Raw genomic sequence first — 17,302 nt, 5'->3', positions numbered from 1 at the left:
ATGAAGTCCTTGTGGACGCGACACTCAGTCTTATTGTAGTTTACTACTTGCGTGATTTGGTTCTTTTGTCAATCGGTTAATAGTCATCACCACTACCATAATCATCGTTACCACTACCATCACTATTATCAGTTGACAATTGATATCACTACTACCAGTTTTACTGTCATCGTCGCAAGGATAGCCTTTATCATCACTATTATTAACGCTTTCACTATAACTATTGTCGTTGCCTTTACTACTTCTATTGTAGTTGTCATCACCATCGTCATTTGGCAACAGTGACAAAAGTGATGAAACAACAACTATAGTGGTAATGGAGAGAAAGATAATAGTGGTGGTAAACAACCATGTCAATAATTATGACAAAGGATACGAGTTATTTATTTTAAAAAAATAAAAGATAAAGGAGAGATATAATTAAGGGAGAAAAGATGGTGAAATAAGTTTTTTTTTCAACGGTGGAGCGACAACATAGTGCTGGTGTTGGTGGAATAGAAAATATTAATATGGAGGTGGTGATAATAATAGTGATAAATATAGGACTTTTTTTAAAAAGAAAATAGAGAAGATAATAAAAGAAATAATTAGAGAGGAAATATTATGAAAGATTTTATTTGTTTTTTAATTAAAAAGATGAAATTGATTTTTAAAATTAAGATAAAAAAAAAAAAAATTAAACTAACAAGTGTAGTAAAATTCCTAACATTAAAATGATGTTTGCGTTTTAGAAAAAATATCATCTTCCATCAATCTAACTAAAATCAGGTTAGTCCTAAATAATGAAAGCTTTCTTCCATTTTTTGTCTACAAACAAAAGCAATAGTCTCTCCGCCCAATTGAGTTTACAAATTTATTAGCATTTTCAATATGAGTTCCAAACTCCAAACTGCGGTCCCGCCTTCCTTTATTGGTAAATTGAAGGAAACCAACCTCGTATCTTATTGACTAATTATATGTTCTTTCCCCGTAGGCCTAAATAATGCGGTTGTTGTGGCATCTGCAATGGGCTCCTTTGCGTCTGTTTCATTTGTAACTTATAAGTTAACTAAAGAAGTTTATAAGTTGATAAAAAACTTTATCAAACACATTTTTCTTAATTTTTGCTTTTCTTTTACTGTACAAGATTTTTTATTTTTGCTTATTGTTAGAACACAACTTTTTTAAATAATATCAATTAATACCACCACCCTGAATCAAATGATAAGAGGTTATTTAAGCTTAATAAATGGCTTAAATTCAAGTCTATAGTATAAGTTGCATTAAGCATTCAAATAGAGAAACTTATTGTCCATAATCATAACATATATCTCTTAAAGAATATAATGTAGTTTGTATAAAAAAATACATCATTTAATTATATATGTTATCATATTATAATTAAATATTTGTGCATAAGGTAAAATTCTTCAAAAGGATAAAATTATTGTAAATGAAAGAATATGATTAGAATGAAAGATTTTATTAAAGATAATACCTCAATTTTTTGACAGAAATAAATCATAAACATAATAAAAAAATACTCATAGCAATACCATGATAATCTAAAAATATCATAATTAATTATTAAAAATTTTGCATTAATAGTTATTACATTAAAAATATAATTTACATTTTTACGGACGTCAAAATATCTTTTTTATTCAAGTATGAAATTCAATTTTTAGGTTCATAAAAAAAAAAGACAGCCGAAAGAATTCAAGCTAGAAAGCTAAAAAAAAAGTTTTTTTTTTTAGGCTGGTGGTTTAATTTCTGATCGGAAAATGATTAAAGAGTAAATATTAATTTATTTTATGAATTTAATATCTATGTATTAATAATATAAAATAATTTTATATTATTATCTAATTATAAATTATTGTTTGAATTATTTTAAGATAAATATTTTAAAAAGTAATAAATTTTTATTTGGATCAAATTAAGTAATTGGGTTTTAATATGTGGGCCACGTCATAGTCCGAGTAAGAGTGGTTACTAGGACCAGCAAAACCCAAAAGTGTGGAAGAACGAAGACCAGAAAAGAAAACAGAGTGATTGAAGAAGAGAATGATGGGGAATTGAGGTTGTGGTGAATGTTGGAGTTGGAGTAACCCAACAATGGCATTGAGACTGAGACTCAAAGTGTCTTCAATTGGGTCACCTTTTCTGCAGTTAGGTTCTTCTGCAACTGCTGCCTTCTCATTCTCCCAACCATGCTCTCTTCCCAAACTTGCTTTTCATCCACCACGCTTGCAACTCAACAAAAATTCACACCCAATAAGGTTCCTTGTTCGGGCTGGTAGAACTGAGTCCAAAGGTGTTACCTTGGGCTTCAGGGCCCCACAATTTCAGGTTTTAATCTTCCCCATTCCATCTTTTTTTTTGGTTAATATTTTCTTTGAGACATGGAATAGTTACATTATTTATTTGGATGAATTGAAATTGAATTAGCTTCCAGAGCCTCTTACTGGGAAGGTTTGGACATTGGAAGATTTTGAAGCATATCCTGCTCTATTGGTAGGATGCCACTTACTCTTCATTCTTTAATATATACTAAATTGGAAAGAGTGCATTTAACTGTCAAAGTGGTCATTTTCATGCAAGTTTTGTATTACTATTCATGCAATAATTCATTAAAGTAGTTATTGCAGAATACCAGCTACCAGCTAGTAAGTAATTTCTTGTCTGCTTAATTATGAGATTCTTATCTCTTCGTTCATGTAAGCTATTTAGTTCCAGTTGCATATGCGGCAAAAATTGAGGGAAACCATTTTGTGGCTAACTGTTCTGGTGGTTCTTCCTTATGAACTATGATGAATAAAACATGAGTCTTTTGGAATTGGAAATTCTAAATAAAAACCTTTCTCTACTTGCTAATTTAGTGACGATGTGATATTTTCCCTTGCTTGGTTTTGAAAATGCCTGTTTCTCCTCTTTTTTGTGGTCTTGCAGGTTATGTTTATATGTAACCACTGTCCATTCGTTAAGCACCTGAAAAAAGACATTGTAAAGCTTACAAAATTCTATGTGGAGGTAGTCAAATCAATTACCCGGGAAGAAATATTTTTCCTTCTTCAGTAGCAGGTTGGACTTGCACTTGAACAAGTAAAATCTGTTATAAGAATATTCTTTCCTCTTTCTACAGAAAGGACTTGCGGTGATTGCCATATCTTCAAATTCCGTAGCCACACACCCCCAGGTTCTAGTAACTTCATATCCTGGAATAAAGCTGCATTTAAAGTATTGAGTAATATGTGCAAATTGGAATTGTGCCTCACAGGATGGTCCAGAATTCATGGCAGAAGATGCTAAACTGTTTGACTATCCTTTTCCATACCTATATGATGAGGTATGCTTTAGTAAATCATAAATTCATAATCTGTTTAATTTATTCACGTGCTTCATTCTATGTGCAGATGCCTATGCAGCTCTATGCCTAAATCGTATATTATTATCTGATCAATGATCAACATCATCCTTTTTATGGTCAAACTCCTTTAGTATACAGTTAGATTGCATGATCTTTTTGCATGTACCGTGGGGGGTCAATTTCATGTTGATACTGGTATGATAAGGCTACTGTAATAGTGTAATATACTACTGAAAATCATGATCAAAAGAGTTTTCCAAACTCTATCATCAAAACTCAATCCATAAGAATCATGGAAGAAGCAGGTCAATCTGAGTTGTTTCTCCTTACTAAAACATGTATCCATATAGAGGTGTCATATCTTAAACAAAAAGGGAGGAGGGTGGGGAACTGTAGGTTTTGACTCTTTAGGTGGCAACCAAATGTTGTTTTTATTGAATTATTTAATTGACAAACTAATGTGTCTATTTTTATGATGTGAATAACTGAATATCACAATTAACATTTTTATCCTAAAACTGGAAGCTCTTTTCTGATAGCAATGACTCAAATCGAACTGAATCTTTGCTGTGGAGGACTTTTTGGCTCCTGGAATTAATTGAAAGCAACCAACTTAGAAGAGCTGATGTTATCTTTGTCTGTAATTTGGTAAAACACTGATATTTGACGGATTGTATTTTGATGCAGTCACAGGATGTTGCACGAGATTTTGGAGCAGTTTGTACTCCAGAATTTTACCTTTTCAAAAAGGTAATTGCAACCAATGCCCAGTACTGTTCATTGTATTGCACGTTGATCAGCATGATTTTAATTTGGGGTTAAATTAAGACCTCAAATGTCGATGTATATCATATATCATATATCTATCAATTAATCAATTGGAAACAGGATGGTCGAAGGCCCTTTGAGCTGGTTTATCATGGTCAATTTGATGATTCACGTCCAAGTAATAATGTACCCCTCACTGGAAGGTTGGTTTCTTATGTTGAATTAGTATTGAACAACTAATTGACCATTTTAAATTTCTTGAAAGTAGTAACCACTAAACAACTAACTATTTAACTTTCTATATAAAGAGACTTGAGCTTGGCAATAGATCGTGTTCTTAGTGGCCAACCTGTACCATCAGAGCAAAAACCTAGGTACTTTATATTCTTCTCCTTTTAATTGTTTGATAATCTTTTAAGTTTAGGACTCTATTACTTTCACGTGCTTAAGGTCATTGTTTTTCTATGCATGAAGTGTTGGATGCAGCATAAAGTGGCACCCAAGGAAGAAGTTTTGATTGATAAACTGTAATTATCTTTTTCATCAAAAGACATTAATCAGTGAGTTAAAGTTTCTTTTTCAGGTTGCTATGCTTTATGTAATGTCACTAACCATATTAGGATGTTACACCTTATTTTCTATTCATTCAGTGTTCCTGTTCACCTACAATTTCCGTAAGTGTGACTTGCAAGGAAATGATGTCATTTGTGGTTCTTATAGTTACTGTGTATTTCACATAAGTAATAAGTTGCATACTATAGTACGCGCTGATGAATAGTATATTGTAAGTGTAATAACAAGGGAGTTTGTTTTGCAATCCTCCTAGAAATACAACCATGTTTATTATATTTTATTATTTGAAAAACTATTTATGTTTTGCAATCCTCCTAGAAATACAACCATGTTTATTATATTTTATTATTTGAAAAACTATTTATGATATTTTCTAATATGTGGGACTTGATATTTGATTATTTACATATCCTTTAAAATAATCTTAGTTTTTTAATTCCATGCCTAGAGTTGCAAATAAAAGTATGCATTTAATTAAATGTACTGACAATGTATTTTATTTTTTTTACTTTGTCATCTGATTATACCTGATAAGATCATTAACTTTTATAATAGTTATTTTAAAAATCATACTTAGAATAATTTGTAATTAGTTGAAAATATACAAATCTTTACATAATTAATATATGGAAAAAACTGTTAATATATTCATACAATAAAAGATTAAATTACACTAACATCCTCTCATGCTTGTCACCTCTCTTTTTTAGACGCATCATTGAAAAATCATCATGGGGTGTCCGTGTGATTCGTCTCATAATTGATACTTTCCAAGTTCCCCGATTGCTAAACACCAATATAAAATCATTAACCTGGTCAGTGGTCCAGCTCTTTGAATGTAAATGGCCTAATCACTTTAGGTGGCGAAACAAGTAAACGAAGTAACTTTAAAGTTTAAAGTACGAAGCCATGGACCCCAAAAAAGAACCAAGATATTTTGCTCGATCTGTTCTTTATAGAATAATTTACTTGTATTATCGTTGTCCACTAATCTTGGTTCCACTTTTTTTTTTTTTTTTTTTTTTTTTTTTTTTTTTTTAGTTTTTACTGATCCAGCGTTATCTAGTTGTCACCTTTACCGGAAAGACCTTCTTTACCTGTAGTTTAAATTTGTGCCGTTATTGAATTTTTAGTCTTTTCAATTGTGATTGAATTTTTAGGCATAATTTGAATAGCCTTTATAGTAAACAAATGAAGTCTTGGCTTTTACTTTTTTTATTGACTTCCCTCGGGAATACACTGGATCCAGATATAAAAAAACCAGAGAAGCTATGCTAATTCCATAAGGCATTCAAAAATAATCCCTTGACATTTAATTTTGGATAAATAGTACTTGAAAGTTTGAGGTGTGGTAAGTTGCCATTTGAAAGATAGAAAAATTTAAATTTAGTTTTCCAAATTTTATAATTTAATGTTAAATTAATTCTAAATAAATATAACTTATTGTCTTTAAATATTATAATTAAATCACAAAATGATCTCATAAATTTAACGATTATATTTTTTACACAGAAATTAAATTTATATTTTTTATTTTTCAGAATCAATTTATCACTACATTATACATATCATACATTCGGGCAGATGAATTTATTTATTCATGCTTTTAATTTTCTTACCCTCGTTCTAGTACCTCGGTGGAAGAGAGGAAAATCTCTTTTACCTACAATAACTTTTTTTTTTCTTTCTTCCTGTCAATCTCCTATTTCCACCCGATGAATACTATTGCTCAATCGTGAAACAGACATCTCTCTCCACTTATAATGTGTAGAGACGGGTGTATAAGGGTGAAAAAAAAACTGTTATAATTCAAACCACAAATAGAACTAAAATGTTTCTTTTGAAACCAGTTTTAGTACCTTGAATTTTTTACTAACATGTTTTTTCACGCATTTGTACACCTTAATGATAAAATAAAATTATACAGTTTTTAGAAATAACCCAATTTCAGTGTTTAGCTGTTCTTTCACGCAGGGACGCAGGAGTCCCACACAAACACTAATATTCTCTAAGAGCCCGCTCTAATATGACATAATAAAACTTAACATAAAACCACTTTTAAAACTGGTTTTAAAATCAATTTATGGTTCAAAACCTGTTCAATAAAATCCAAACCGGCTTTATAGAAGAATATGATTTGGTATTTAAATCCAAACAATTTTAATGATTTGGCTCGAATTTTTTACCAAACCAAACCATCCACTAAGAAACATTATATGTTGTCTGTTCCCACTGCACAATTAGGACACTTAAATACAATAAGAAAGTTTGTTTAGAAGCATTATTCACACCTTGTCTTTGAACCATAGTCATTATCGTTTCATCATTTGACTGTTTCTTAGTTCTTCAGCTCTTATCCTGACATGTAATGTACGTAGGGTTAGTTTATGCATGTGTGTGTGTTTTTGTTTCTTACAAACACACTAGTTAGTAGTTACTACGTTCTGTCCCAAAATCTTGTGTAGGTTCATCTGTGTCTCCCTCTCACTGTCTCCCGTTGTTGTTTCCTCCAGACATCGTAGTTGTGCTCCATTTGTTCTATTTGTTGCTGATGTACGCAGTTCTATATTTCCTCATTTATCATTTTCACATTATCTTACTGCCATTTATAATATCCATCAATTTAGTACTGAGTGAAATATTTCTTGGATGCTATTTTTTTGGATGTTGCCATCTGAATAATTTTTTTGTTTCCAATGGTGGACTGGGGGTTTGTGTTGGGAATTATACAAAAGGAAACTTTCAAAATTGTGTTGTTACATGATATGAAAATAAGAAATTAAAATGAATTAAGTTTCTCTTGTATATTAAAACCAATTTATGAACTTCAACCTTGACAAAAGTGTGTATACCATACTGGACACATGAATCAATTGGTGCAGAATAATTTTTAGTTAACCAATGTCTTGAATTTAAATCTTGAATATGCAATTATATTAATTATTTGAAGGAAAAACTTTATTTATTTATAATAATTTTGTCTAGTTTGAATAAGATTTTTTTATTGAAGGATACCTATGATCATCTAACTTTTCTAAAAGCCTGGGAGCATAAATTGATTTTAATTTATGTTAGAAATTTGATTCATTATATTTTATATTTTTTTCTTCTCTAAAAATTGTTTATGGAGGAGTTTATTAAAATAGAATCGTGTGTAACGAAAATAACATACCATTATGAAATGCTGTTCTGCATGAACTGAACAACACACAGTATCTTTTGTTATTGGGCAAAAGGAATAGATATATTCTCTTTCTAAGGCTAAAATATGTATGTAATTTCTAATAAGTATTTGAATTTTATGTTTGTTTCTTGATATTTTTTTTTGTTTTTCAATAAAATAAAAATTTTATTTTTAGTCATTGATATTTTTGTTAGTTTCTAATAAATTAGTTAATTTTATGTTCACTTTCTCATAAAAATAAATTTATTTGTTATTAGTCTTTTGGAAAAGACTAATAACAAACAAAAAAATTATTATGAAATAAAAAAAAAATTAATAATTTATTATAAACAAAAAATGTCGAGAATCAAAAATAAAATTATTATTTTATTAGAGATTCAATAAAAAAACATTTATTAAAAATAAATATCAAATTCGAATATTTATTAAGAATTAAAATCATATTTTAGTTTGTTTATAATTATAGTGGTTAGTGTTTCGTGTATGGGAAAAATAGTGATTACTTAATGTTGATGGTTGCTTGCTTTGTAAACAGGGAGATATATAAGATCCATCAAACTATCTGTGGGCCACGAATGGTCTCCTATCACATGAAAAAATGCAAGACCTCTTTTGACTATCATGGGGCACGAGCTATCACTATCACTACACAAATAATTGTTGGGAACATTTATGAAGGGTTGTGGTCTAGGTGCTTCTCTTCTCTCTATAATTTTGCGCTTTAGAGGCTTATGCCAGGAAAGAAGGCACTGTCAACTCTTGCTTTTCAATGGCCCATCTCTCCAGTCCCTTGAAAACTATGTTCGTATACTCAGGTCCCTTCTCTATGAAGTCATTATTGCCAAGGTGAATTGAACCTAAGGTCTAAGGCAGGGCACCACTATTAATTTGTTTACTTCTGCCACAGTTGTCGGCAAAAGCAGGTTCTTAGATTGTGTGAGTGGGACTACGTCCTACATCTTTTTCTTCATGGATTTTAGTGCAATACAAGTAACAGTTTGATACCATATTGCAAGAACGTTGTTCTATTCTCATAGAAGGTGAAAGTTTCTGGCATTATCTGACTTGTTTGGAACTGAAGAGTTTATCTACAGAAAGAACATAATTGTAAAGTGTGAAATTTCCATAAGATATAAATAACATCATGTTCCTTGGTAACAGGATTTTTTGTTTTGTTTGATTATCATATTATAGGTGCGAAAACTCTTAATTGATTGTCTTTAGGGAGGTTTCTTCTCTCAATCACGTTTTTAACATCTACAACATTCCAAATAGTAGGATATGGACATATTGTCAATGCTAAAGAGAGAGAGGCATAATTTTACTAAACGTTAACCCACCATGATTAGTGTTTTACACTAATTATATTTGTGTCTTTCCCTCTCTAACAGGACCATATCTTGTACAGAAAATGATCCAAATCCATATATACTAATCTATACAAATAATTTGTCACTTGAAAAAAAAAACAAATCTAGCAATCAAATTGGTGGCTATACAGAAGAAGAAGATGTTGATTCTATTATTAAAGGTTCACATGATCTGGAGAAACTTGAACAGTGAACTGCTGCTTTTGGATTGGTGGTAACCATGCTTTTATGGAGAAAATTTGGTTTCTCGAAATCATCATTTTCATGCCTGATCTCCTTGAGCATTGCCGTTACATCTTTCATAGTAGGTCGTTCTTCTGGGGATGGATTCACACATAGGAGAGCCACTCCTAGAACCTGAAGCATCTCAGAGGTTTTTGTTCCATTCTGCAATACTAGTTGCTGGTCAAGGATAGATGTAAATTCTCTTCTCTTCTCTCGGATTTCGTTGCTAACCCATGCGACAATGTGGGCACCCTCTGGAATCCTATTTTCAGTTGGTTCCATCCCCGTTAAGACCTCAAGGAGAACAACACCATAGCTGTACACATCACTCTTTTCTGTGATCCTTAAACTGTATCCATATTCTGCAGTTTGACAGATAATGCAGTTGTGATTAGTTAGCAGTCACAATGAGTTTGGGAAAATGACCCAAAATGGACATAAATACAAAACAAATGAAGAAAAAGGTCAAGTAGCATATAGCTCTTAATTCTAATTTGGTTTCAGGAAATTATTATAGAAAGAACAACCTGATTTTGAAATAATAATAAAAAAAGAATGTCTTAAAGACATACACAGAGTTTTTAATGTACCAAAAGAGAGAGAAAGAGAGAAAATGAATGTCTTAAAAGTATAAAGGCACTGAATTTTCAATGACTCTGACAAAACAATGATGTAAGGCTGAAAGTTTTCTTAAACGGACATTGCTAAAATGAATTGTTGTTTTAGAATGACAAAAGCTTTTATACTCACCAGGAGCTATGTATCCATAAGAACCTGCAACAGTATGAGAGGCTCCTGAGCACTCTGAGGAACTCACAAGTTTTGCAAGGCCAAAATCTGCGAGGAAAGCTTCAAATTGTGGACCTACCAAGATGTTGTTAGCCTTAATGTCCCTATGGACAATTGGAGGGATACAATCATGATGAAGATATTCTAGACCATGAGCTGCTCCCAGTATGATCTTATACCTTGCATCCCAATCCAAGAACAATCTATTTTCGTGGAGTAATCCGAACAAACTCCCGTTGCATATATAATCAAATAAGAGCAATCTAGTTCTTCCATTGTCACAGCATCCTAAAAGTCTCACTATATTCTTATGTCTTATTGATCCAAGGGTCTGAACTTCTGCAGTAAACAAGTCTCTCTCTGGTGGCTCTTCCTTCTTTATTGGCCATAGCTTCTTCACTGCAATCATCTGCTTCATTGGAGTCTCCACACGATAAACAATTCCTGAGCAACCCTTTCCCACAATGTTTGATTCTGACAACTTCGTCAAAATGTCATTGATGGAGAAGTTGAGTTTTTGGAATGGAGTGAAAGCCCATTCCATTTCACCACCTTCATCAAAATTCCTTCCAAAGTTTCCCCCTTGAATCCTGAGAGTTAAAATTACTCCAAAAGTGACAAAAATAGAGATTAAAACAACCCCAAGGAAAGTGTAGAGAATAACATTTCTTATTGACTTGAAGCCTTGGCCATCTTCACTTGCATGACACTTGCTAATGCAAAGGTCAGGGTTACCAGCAAACGCAGCAGTGGGTAGATCCCGGAAGAACTTTGTATCAGGAAGAGAACCAGAAAAGCTATTGTAGGAGACATTTAGAGACACTAGATTGTCAAGACTAACCAGAACTGTGAGTGTACCTGTGAGCTTGTTGTGAGAGAGATCCAAGATGGATAGTTTTGAGAGATTTGAGAAGGTCTCTGGAATGGGGCCAGTAAGAGAATTCCAACTCAAGTTCAAGAGGATATCTAATTCTTGCAAATAACCGATCTCATCAGGAATAGAACCAGTGATCCTATTGTTACTTATATCCAGCAACTGCAAAGCCTTACACAGCCCCAGCGTCCCCGGGATCACACCGGAGATAAGGTTTCCACTCAGAATCAACTTATTTAGAGACGTAAGCTTGCCCAAGTTCTCAGGAATGCTTCCAGTTATTCTGTTTAGAGAAAGATCTAAGACATTAAGACCAACTAGGAATTTTAATGAGGAAGGAATGGTTCCTTGCAGCACATTGCCGTGCAAGTCAAGCAACTCTAGATGAGCACAGTTACCTATCTCAAAGGGAATATCTCCACTGAGTAGATTATTTGACAACTCAATAAAGGTCAAACTGCTTAAAAGACCTATTTCTGATGGAATTTGACCGGTAAAGTTGTTTGATCCCAGCCGTAACCTGATCAAGCTGGTGCAACTGCCAATATCTGCTGGAATTTGACCTGAAAGTCTGTTTGATATCAGCAACAACTGAGTCAAATTCCCTAGGTGAAAGAGTGAACTTGGAATGGAACCGCTGAGGAAATTGTGTGAGAGATCAAGTGCTTCAAGTTTCTCACAGTTGGATAGTTCTGTTGGTATACTTCCATTCAGTTGATTCTGCCAGGCATAAAAGAGTGTGAGTTCCTTCAGTTGCCCCATGACAGGTGGAATCTCCCCAGAGAATTTGTTGTTATCCAATTCAATTTGCTTCAGCCTGGAAAAGTTGCCAATATAGGAAGGTATTTCTCCAAAAATATTATTATCAGACAAAAGAAACTCCTCCAACAGGAGTAGACTACTGAGACTCACAGGTATCTGACCCCCCAGAGAATTCAAAGAGAAATCTATAACCTTGAGATTTGTACAGTTCCCAAGACTTTCTGGAATGGTGCCAGTTAAATTGTTCTTCCACAGCAACACCCTCCTGAGGCTTTGCACGGAGCCCAATTCATAAGGAATACTTCCAGAAAGCTGATTTTCATACAGAAACAAATCCTCCAAGGCTGAGCAGTTCTGAATCTCTGCTGGGATATGACCTGTGAGTTGTGCTGTGTAGACTGAAAGTGTCTTGAGATTCTTAAGCTCTCCTATACTTGGTGGAATCTCCCCAGAAACCCCGGTAACCGCAAGTCCCAGAAAAACAAGGGCCTTGCAGTCTGATATCTGCATTGGAATTTCTCCATGAATACCTGGATTTCCTCCTGCTCTTAGTGTTTCAAGAGCCCTCAATTGGCCTATTTCTCCAGGTATCATTCCAGAGAGCTGGTTGTCGAAAATTTCCACATGCCGAAGCCTTGAACAGTTTCCAATTGTGGTTGGAATTCCACCCTGCAAGGAATTTGAATTCAGCAACAGCAACTGCAGCTTAGATAGCATTCCTATTTCTTCCGGAATGCTTCCTGATAAAGCATTGAAGCTAAGGTCCAAAGTGACCAAAGAGGACAAGTTTCCCACTGAACTTGGAATCTGACCAGTGAGATTTCCATTTGAGATGACAAGAGTGGTGAGGTGGCCAAAAGAATGGAGCTGTGAGGGGAAACCGCTACGTATATCAATGGATGTTATTATGATCTCTGACACAAAACCTTCTTCGGAACATGTTATGTAGTCCCATGTGCAAGGGTCTTTGTTTGTTGGATCCCATGAAGAGAAGGCGGTAGCAGAGTTGGAGGAGTTGAAGGTTGAAAGCCATGAAAGTAGAGAGAGGCCTTCGTGGTTCAGAGCTCCAGAGATGGATGGACACAAGATGTTAAGAAACAAGATAAAAAGAGTTAATGCATTGCTTGACATGATGAGGTGGTGTTTCTGCTACTGTTCTATCTCATCCAAACATAGCAGCACTAGACTCTGTAAGTTACTATGCCCTCTTTAGCATCATGGTTGGATATTGAAAGTCTCTTATCTCCCATTTAAGGTTACTGATGAAGATGTAGACCGTTCCTTAATCTTCAAACACTGTTTCACTTTTATGTTTTGAGGTGAATTTACAACAACGACTGAAGAAAGAAACAGACAAATTAGAAGCATTAAGCAGACAGATGGGTAAACAGGATGTGGTAGTACAATATTTTCTACTTCACTTGGCGATACTATTAACCCTTCCTTGAAGCAATCCTTATTACTAGAAATGATCTAAGAGCATCTTCAACAGGAATTGTTTATGAGATTTTTTGACTTAAAAATTAGTTTTGATGTTGTTTTATCATTGGAGTAGTTGTGTGGTAGTTCTTATATAAGAATAATTGTTTGTACAAGAAATATTTTTTTGTCAATTCTTAAGAATTGTAAGACAATTTTAAGATATATTTATTTTTATATAAAAATTTATGTGAGTTGAATGTTGGGGGCTCCTTAAGGTCAAGATAGACTTTAAGACTCAATGAACACTTACAAAGATACTTATATATTATCCACGACAAGATCTTCATATTGGCAAGAGAAATCGAATTCACATCCTTCTGAAATATAAGTTTGTTTCTTAACAATTGGACTAATCTTTCTTAGTTTTTAAGATACATGTTTAGTTCTTACTAATTGCATAATTTCTTAAATTTGATGTGACATTATAAGGCTCACATACACAAAAAGTGAGTTAAGCAACTCTACTATGGTTGCACCATTGAATATGCTCACAAAAGTGTTAAAAAATGATTTTTTTTTTAAATATTTTTCTTAGAGTTTTTAGAAAGTAAACAATTATTTATCTAAATTAAACGATTCAAGCATTTACTACAAAGCCTAAAACTAAATTGATTCACCAGATTTCTATGAGATCTAACATTTCTCATAGTGGAGCAACATACAAGATCTAATGCAAGAGAATATCTGTGGGAGAAATTATTCGATTGGATTTTTTAGAGGTATATTGGATTAGGATTTTAAAAGATTATTTTAGCATACTTTTTTATTTTAAAGATTATATAAGGATATTATGACTTATTAAATTTTTTACAAGACTTTTATAATAGTTTGAATTTTAATGGATTTATATCATAAAAATTTAAAGGATTTGAAAGAACTTTACATATTTATAAGATTTGAAATAATTTTTTGAATTTTTAAAAATATATTCAAAATTACAAGAGTTAGTGTAAAAAATAATAAGAAATAATGAGGTTGGGATAAAAAAAAGTAAAACTAAAATAATTTTTTTAATCTTTTAATAGCTACATTGATTATATTTTTATATTCTCCTATACTAATCTTTCTTGCAATAACATTTTCTCATTCTCACTTTGAACTTGAACGATATATTTAAAATTATGTTATTTTTTTAATTACTACAATTGTTTCATGATAAATCTAATGACATGTTTAAATGTGATGCAATAATAAAAATATACTATAAGAGAATGTGGATTAGAAAATTAAGAGTGACACTCATAAAAACATTACGTTGAACAAGTTATGAACATAGTTAGTATAAAAAAACTTGATTAGTCTTAACACATAGGAAAATATTAAATAATTTTAAAAAAAGAAAATGAAAAGTGCATAGTGGCGGGATATATTCGATATTTTTTTATTCCAAAAGAATATGATAAATATATGTGGCACATGTTGAAGACTATTAAAGAGAGAAAAAGAGAAAAGGGTATGTAAGATGAGAGAAAATAAAGTCTTATAACCAATAGAAAAAGAAAGAAAAAAATCTAGTAATATATGAAGGGTTTGGATTTATACTAAAAAGTTCGAAATTAGAAAGTAATCTATCAAAATTTCTATATCTTTTAATACCAACATATATTTTTTATAAGTTATAAAACATCATAATTAAATACCATTAAATTTTATTGTCTTCTTTAAAAAATGTTAAAAGTCTTAATTAAATACCATCAATAAAAAAAAATTAAAATCCTAATCCAATGCGGCCATTAATGTTTACCGGGTCCTGTGCATGTGCTGTTATTGGTAGCATGATACCAACTTAGGACTATAGAAAAGGTTAAAAAATACTATAATTTGATAGAACATTCTTATGGTGGATAAATTCTGAGAATCTAACTAGCAATCCTGCAAGGTGGTGGTATGAAGTCTAATATGATTTACCTCTATGTAATCAACATAAACAGAAGAAAATGAAATCCATAAACCTGTATTTCAAACTTGTATGAAAATATAAGGAAACATAATTATTTATTATTGATTTATTCTGATTGTATCATATAATTTTATTGACACAACTTATATACAATTTTTCTTTGGATAGGCTCCCCCTCCCCTCTAGATTATTTGTTTCATATTTAACTTAGTTTACTTAATAAAAAAAATTATATACATTAAATTTTTGTTTAAATACAATTTTGGTCCCTAGTTTTGCTCAATTCACAATTTTGGTTCATTAATTTTGAAATAGAGACATTTGATCTCTGTTCAATATTTCAAAATAAAGATATTTAATTTTTTATTTTAGAAAATTCATAATTTTGATCCTTATTTATTTAAAAAATAACAATTTTGGTACAATTTTCAATTTTATTCATGTTTTATTTCATTTATTTCTTACATTCTAATTAATAAATATTTTTTTATAATACCTTAAATAAATGTGTTAGGTTTGAGATTTAATTGTATCAAAATAAAAAAATACATCTAGATAAAATTGAAATTTTGACAAATTAAATTTTTTACAAAATAAGATGATCAAATGTCTCTATTTTAAAATAGAAAACTAAAATCATGAATTTTTTTTAAAACAAATGGACCAAATATTTTTATTTTAAAATAAAGGGACCAATATTGCGGATTGACCAAAATAGAAGATCAAATTTACATTTAAACCTTAAATTTTATTATCTATTGAATTAAGAAATATGACTAGGTATAAAGTCTATAAATTTCATATAATTTAAAAAATCATTAATACGTTCAACTTATTTTATTTTAGCTTGTCGTATCCTTTTTAGAATATAAATAAATTTCAGCTATAATGTTACATATCCGTAAATATTTATTTGTATAAACTTTAACACATATAATTATCAAAATAATATCAGTTCAAAATTAAGTTAAATAAGTGTAAGTGTTACTCTTCCAATGAGTATATCCCTTTCCTATATATATACTACTATAGAAGGGTACTAGCAAACAAAGTCAGAAACTGCTTATACACATGTGAATGACATGACAGCAGTTCTATTTTCGATTCTTCTCCTATCCTTTTAGGTGCAAATTACAGGAGTTGCTGCGAATTTCCCAAGTCATCATAATGATGGTGCATCTAATTTGGCATAAGAATCCAAGCATTGAGATGGACTAAGCAGCACCTAATAAAAAAATGATGAACACGTAAGTAAAAAGTGGTAGAAGCCACATAGCTACAACCTTTTCTGTTATATATGCATGGTGAGGTCTCAAAATCATCTTGTATTTGATAAAGTTGTTCCTTATCATGAAAGTCAGCCGACGACCTTTCTAAGGGAAAAAAAAATAGGTGCATTGTATGTATGTATGCCTTTCTTCTAACACAAACATTTTTCTCATTCCCACTAATAGTGATGTAAAGACAATTATTCCTTAAATAATAGCCTATGCTGGTAATCAGATCAATTTTTCATGAAAATGAAAATTTTACAACTCATTTAATTAATTGTATTATTTTGGATTTTTGGTCCATACAAATCCCATGGTGGGGTGTAGCTAGACTCTAGAGGTATGTGGTGTGGGTCAGCGATTGTGATTGGCTATGAGAAGGGTTGAGATAATCAGTATCAATACTAAATTATTATAGGTGACCTTGATTTTAGTGTGTCTGATATATATATTGGGAAATAATTGTGGGAAAACTGCAAAGGGAACTTTAATGTGAAGAAAGCAGACATAGAGAAAAAATTGAGACAGAAAATGATATTTGAGTAGCACAGGACTTAAGGAGATGTTGAGTGATTTGGGGATGAAAACAAGTTGGGTATCTGTTTAGGGATCGTGTGGACCATAGGGTTAGGATAAGTTGGGGATTTGGAAGGTGGGGACAACTGATTCCCTAACCACAACTAGATATTAGTGACTAATTTTTATAATCATTATTTCTGTTTTGCAATTAATAATCCTTCTACAGTTCTACCCCT

The 17,302-nt window shown here is 31.7% G+C and overlaps 2 protein-coding genes across 2 annotated transcripts; one reads left to right on the top strand and one right to left on the bottom strand.

Moving 5' to 3' along the window:
* Window positions 1-1,982: 1,982 nt before the first annotated feature.
* LOC114410337 lies at window positions 1,983-4,965 on the top strand. Its single transcript, XM_028374249.1, has 9 exons — window positions 1,983-2,331; window positions 2,431-2,496; window positions 2,932-3,012; window positions 3,125-3,178; window positions 3,260-3,328; window positions 4,037-4,099; window positions 4,238-4,320; window positions 4,426-4,491; window positions 4,592-4,965. Exons 1-9 carry the CDS (start codon window positions 2,098-2,100, stop codon window positions 4,632-4,634), a joined length of 759 nt encoding a protein of 252 aa, XP_028230050.1. The 5' UTR covers window positions 1,983-2,097; the 3' UTR covers window positions 4,635-4,965.
* A 4,202-nt stretch (window positions 4,966-9,167) lies between these two features.
* On the bottom strand, window positions 9,168-13,271 carry LOC114410336 (receptor-like protein kinase 2). Its single transcript, XM_028374248.1, has 2 exons — window positions 10,220-13,271; window positions 9,168-9,831 (listed from the first exon to the last, which is right to left on the bottom strand). Exons 1-2 carry the CDS (start codon window positions 13,023-13,025, stop codon window positions 9,368-9,370), a joined length of 3,270 nt encoding a protein of 1,089 aa, XP_028230049.1. The 5' UTR covers window positions 13,026-13,271; the 3' UTR covers window positions 9,168-9,367.
* Between the last annotated feature and the right edge of the window lie 4,031 nt (window positions 13,272-17,302).

The sequence above is a fragment of the Glycine soja genome, chromosome 4, assembly GCF_004193775.1.
Source record: "Glycine soja cultivar W05 chromosome 4, ASM419377v2, whole genome shotgun sequence".
NCBI classification, from domain to species: domain Eukaryota; kingdom Viridiplantae; phylum Streptophyta; class Magnoliopsida; order Fabales; family Fabaceae; genus Glycine; species Glycine soja.
The sequence above is the reverse complement of the archived record's forward strand: the minus strand, read 5'-3'. Positions and strand labels throughout refer to the sequence as shown.

Excerpts from the sequence above, each read along its gene's own strand:
- LOC114410337 (XM_028374249.1), top strand. The coding sequence starts at position 2,098 with ATGGCATTGAGACTGAGACTCAAAGTGTCTTCAATTGGGTCACCTTTT. Across the intron at positions 2,332-2,430 it reads TCAGGGCCCCACAATTTCAG|CTTCCAGAGCCTCTTACTGG; the intron begins GTTTTAATCTTC and ends AAATTGAATTAG. Across the intron at positions 3,013-3,124 it reads TTACAAAATTCTATGTGGAG|AAAGGACTTGCGGTGATTGC; the intron begins GTAGTCAAATCA and ends CTCTTTCTACAG.
- LOC114410336 (XM_028374248.1), bottom strand. The coding sequence starts at position 13,025 with ATGTCAAGCAATGCATTAACTCTTTTTATCTTGTTTCTTAACATCTTG. Across the intron at positions 9,832-10,219 it reads TTATGGATACATAGCTCCTG|AATATGGATACAGTTTAAGG; the intron begins GTGAGTATAAAA and ends GTCAAACTGCAG.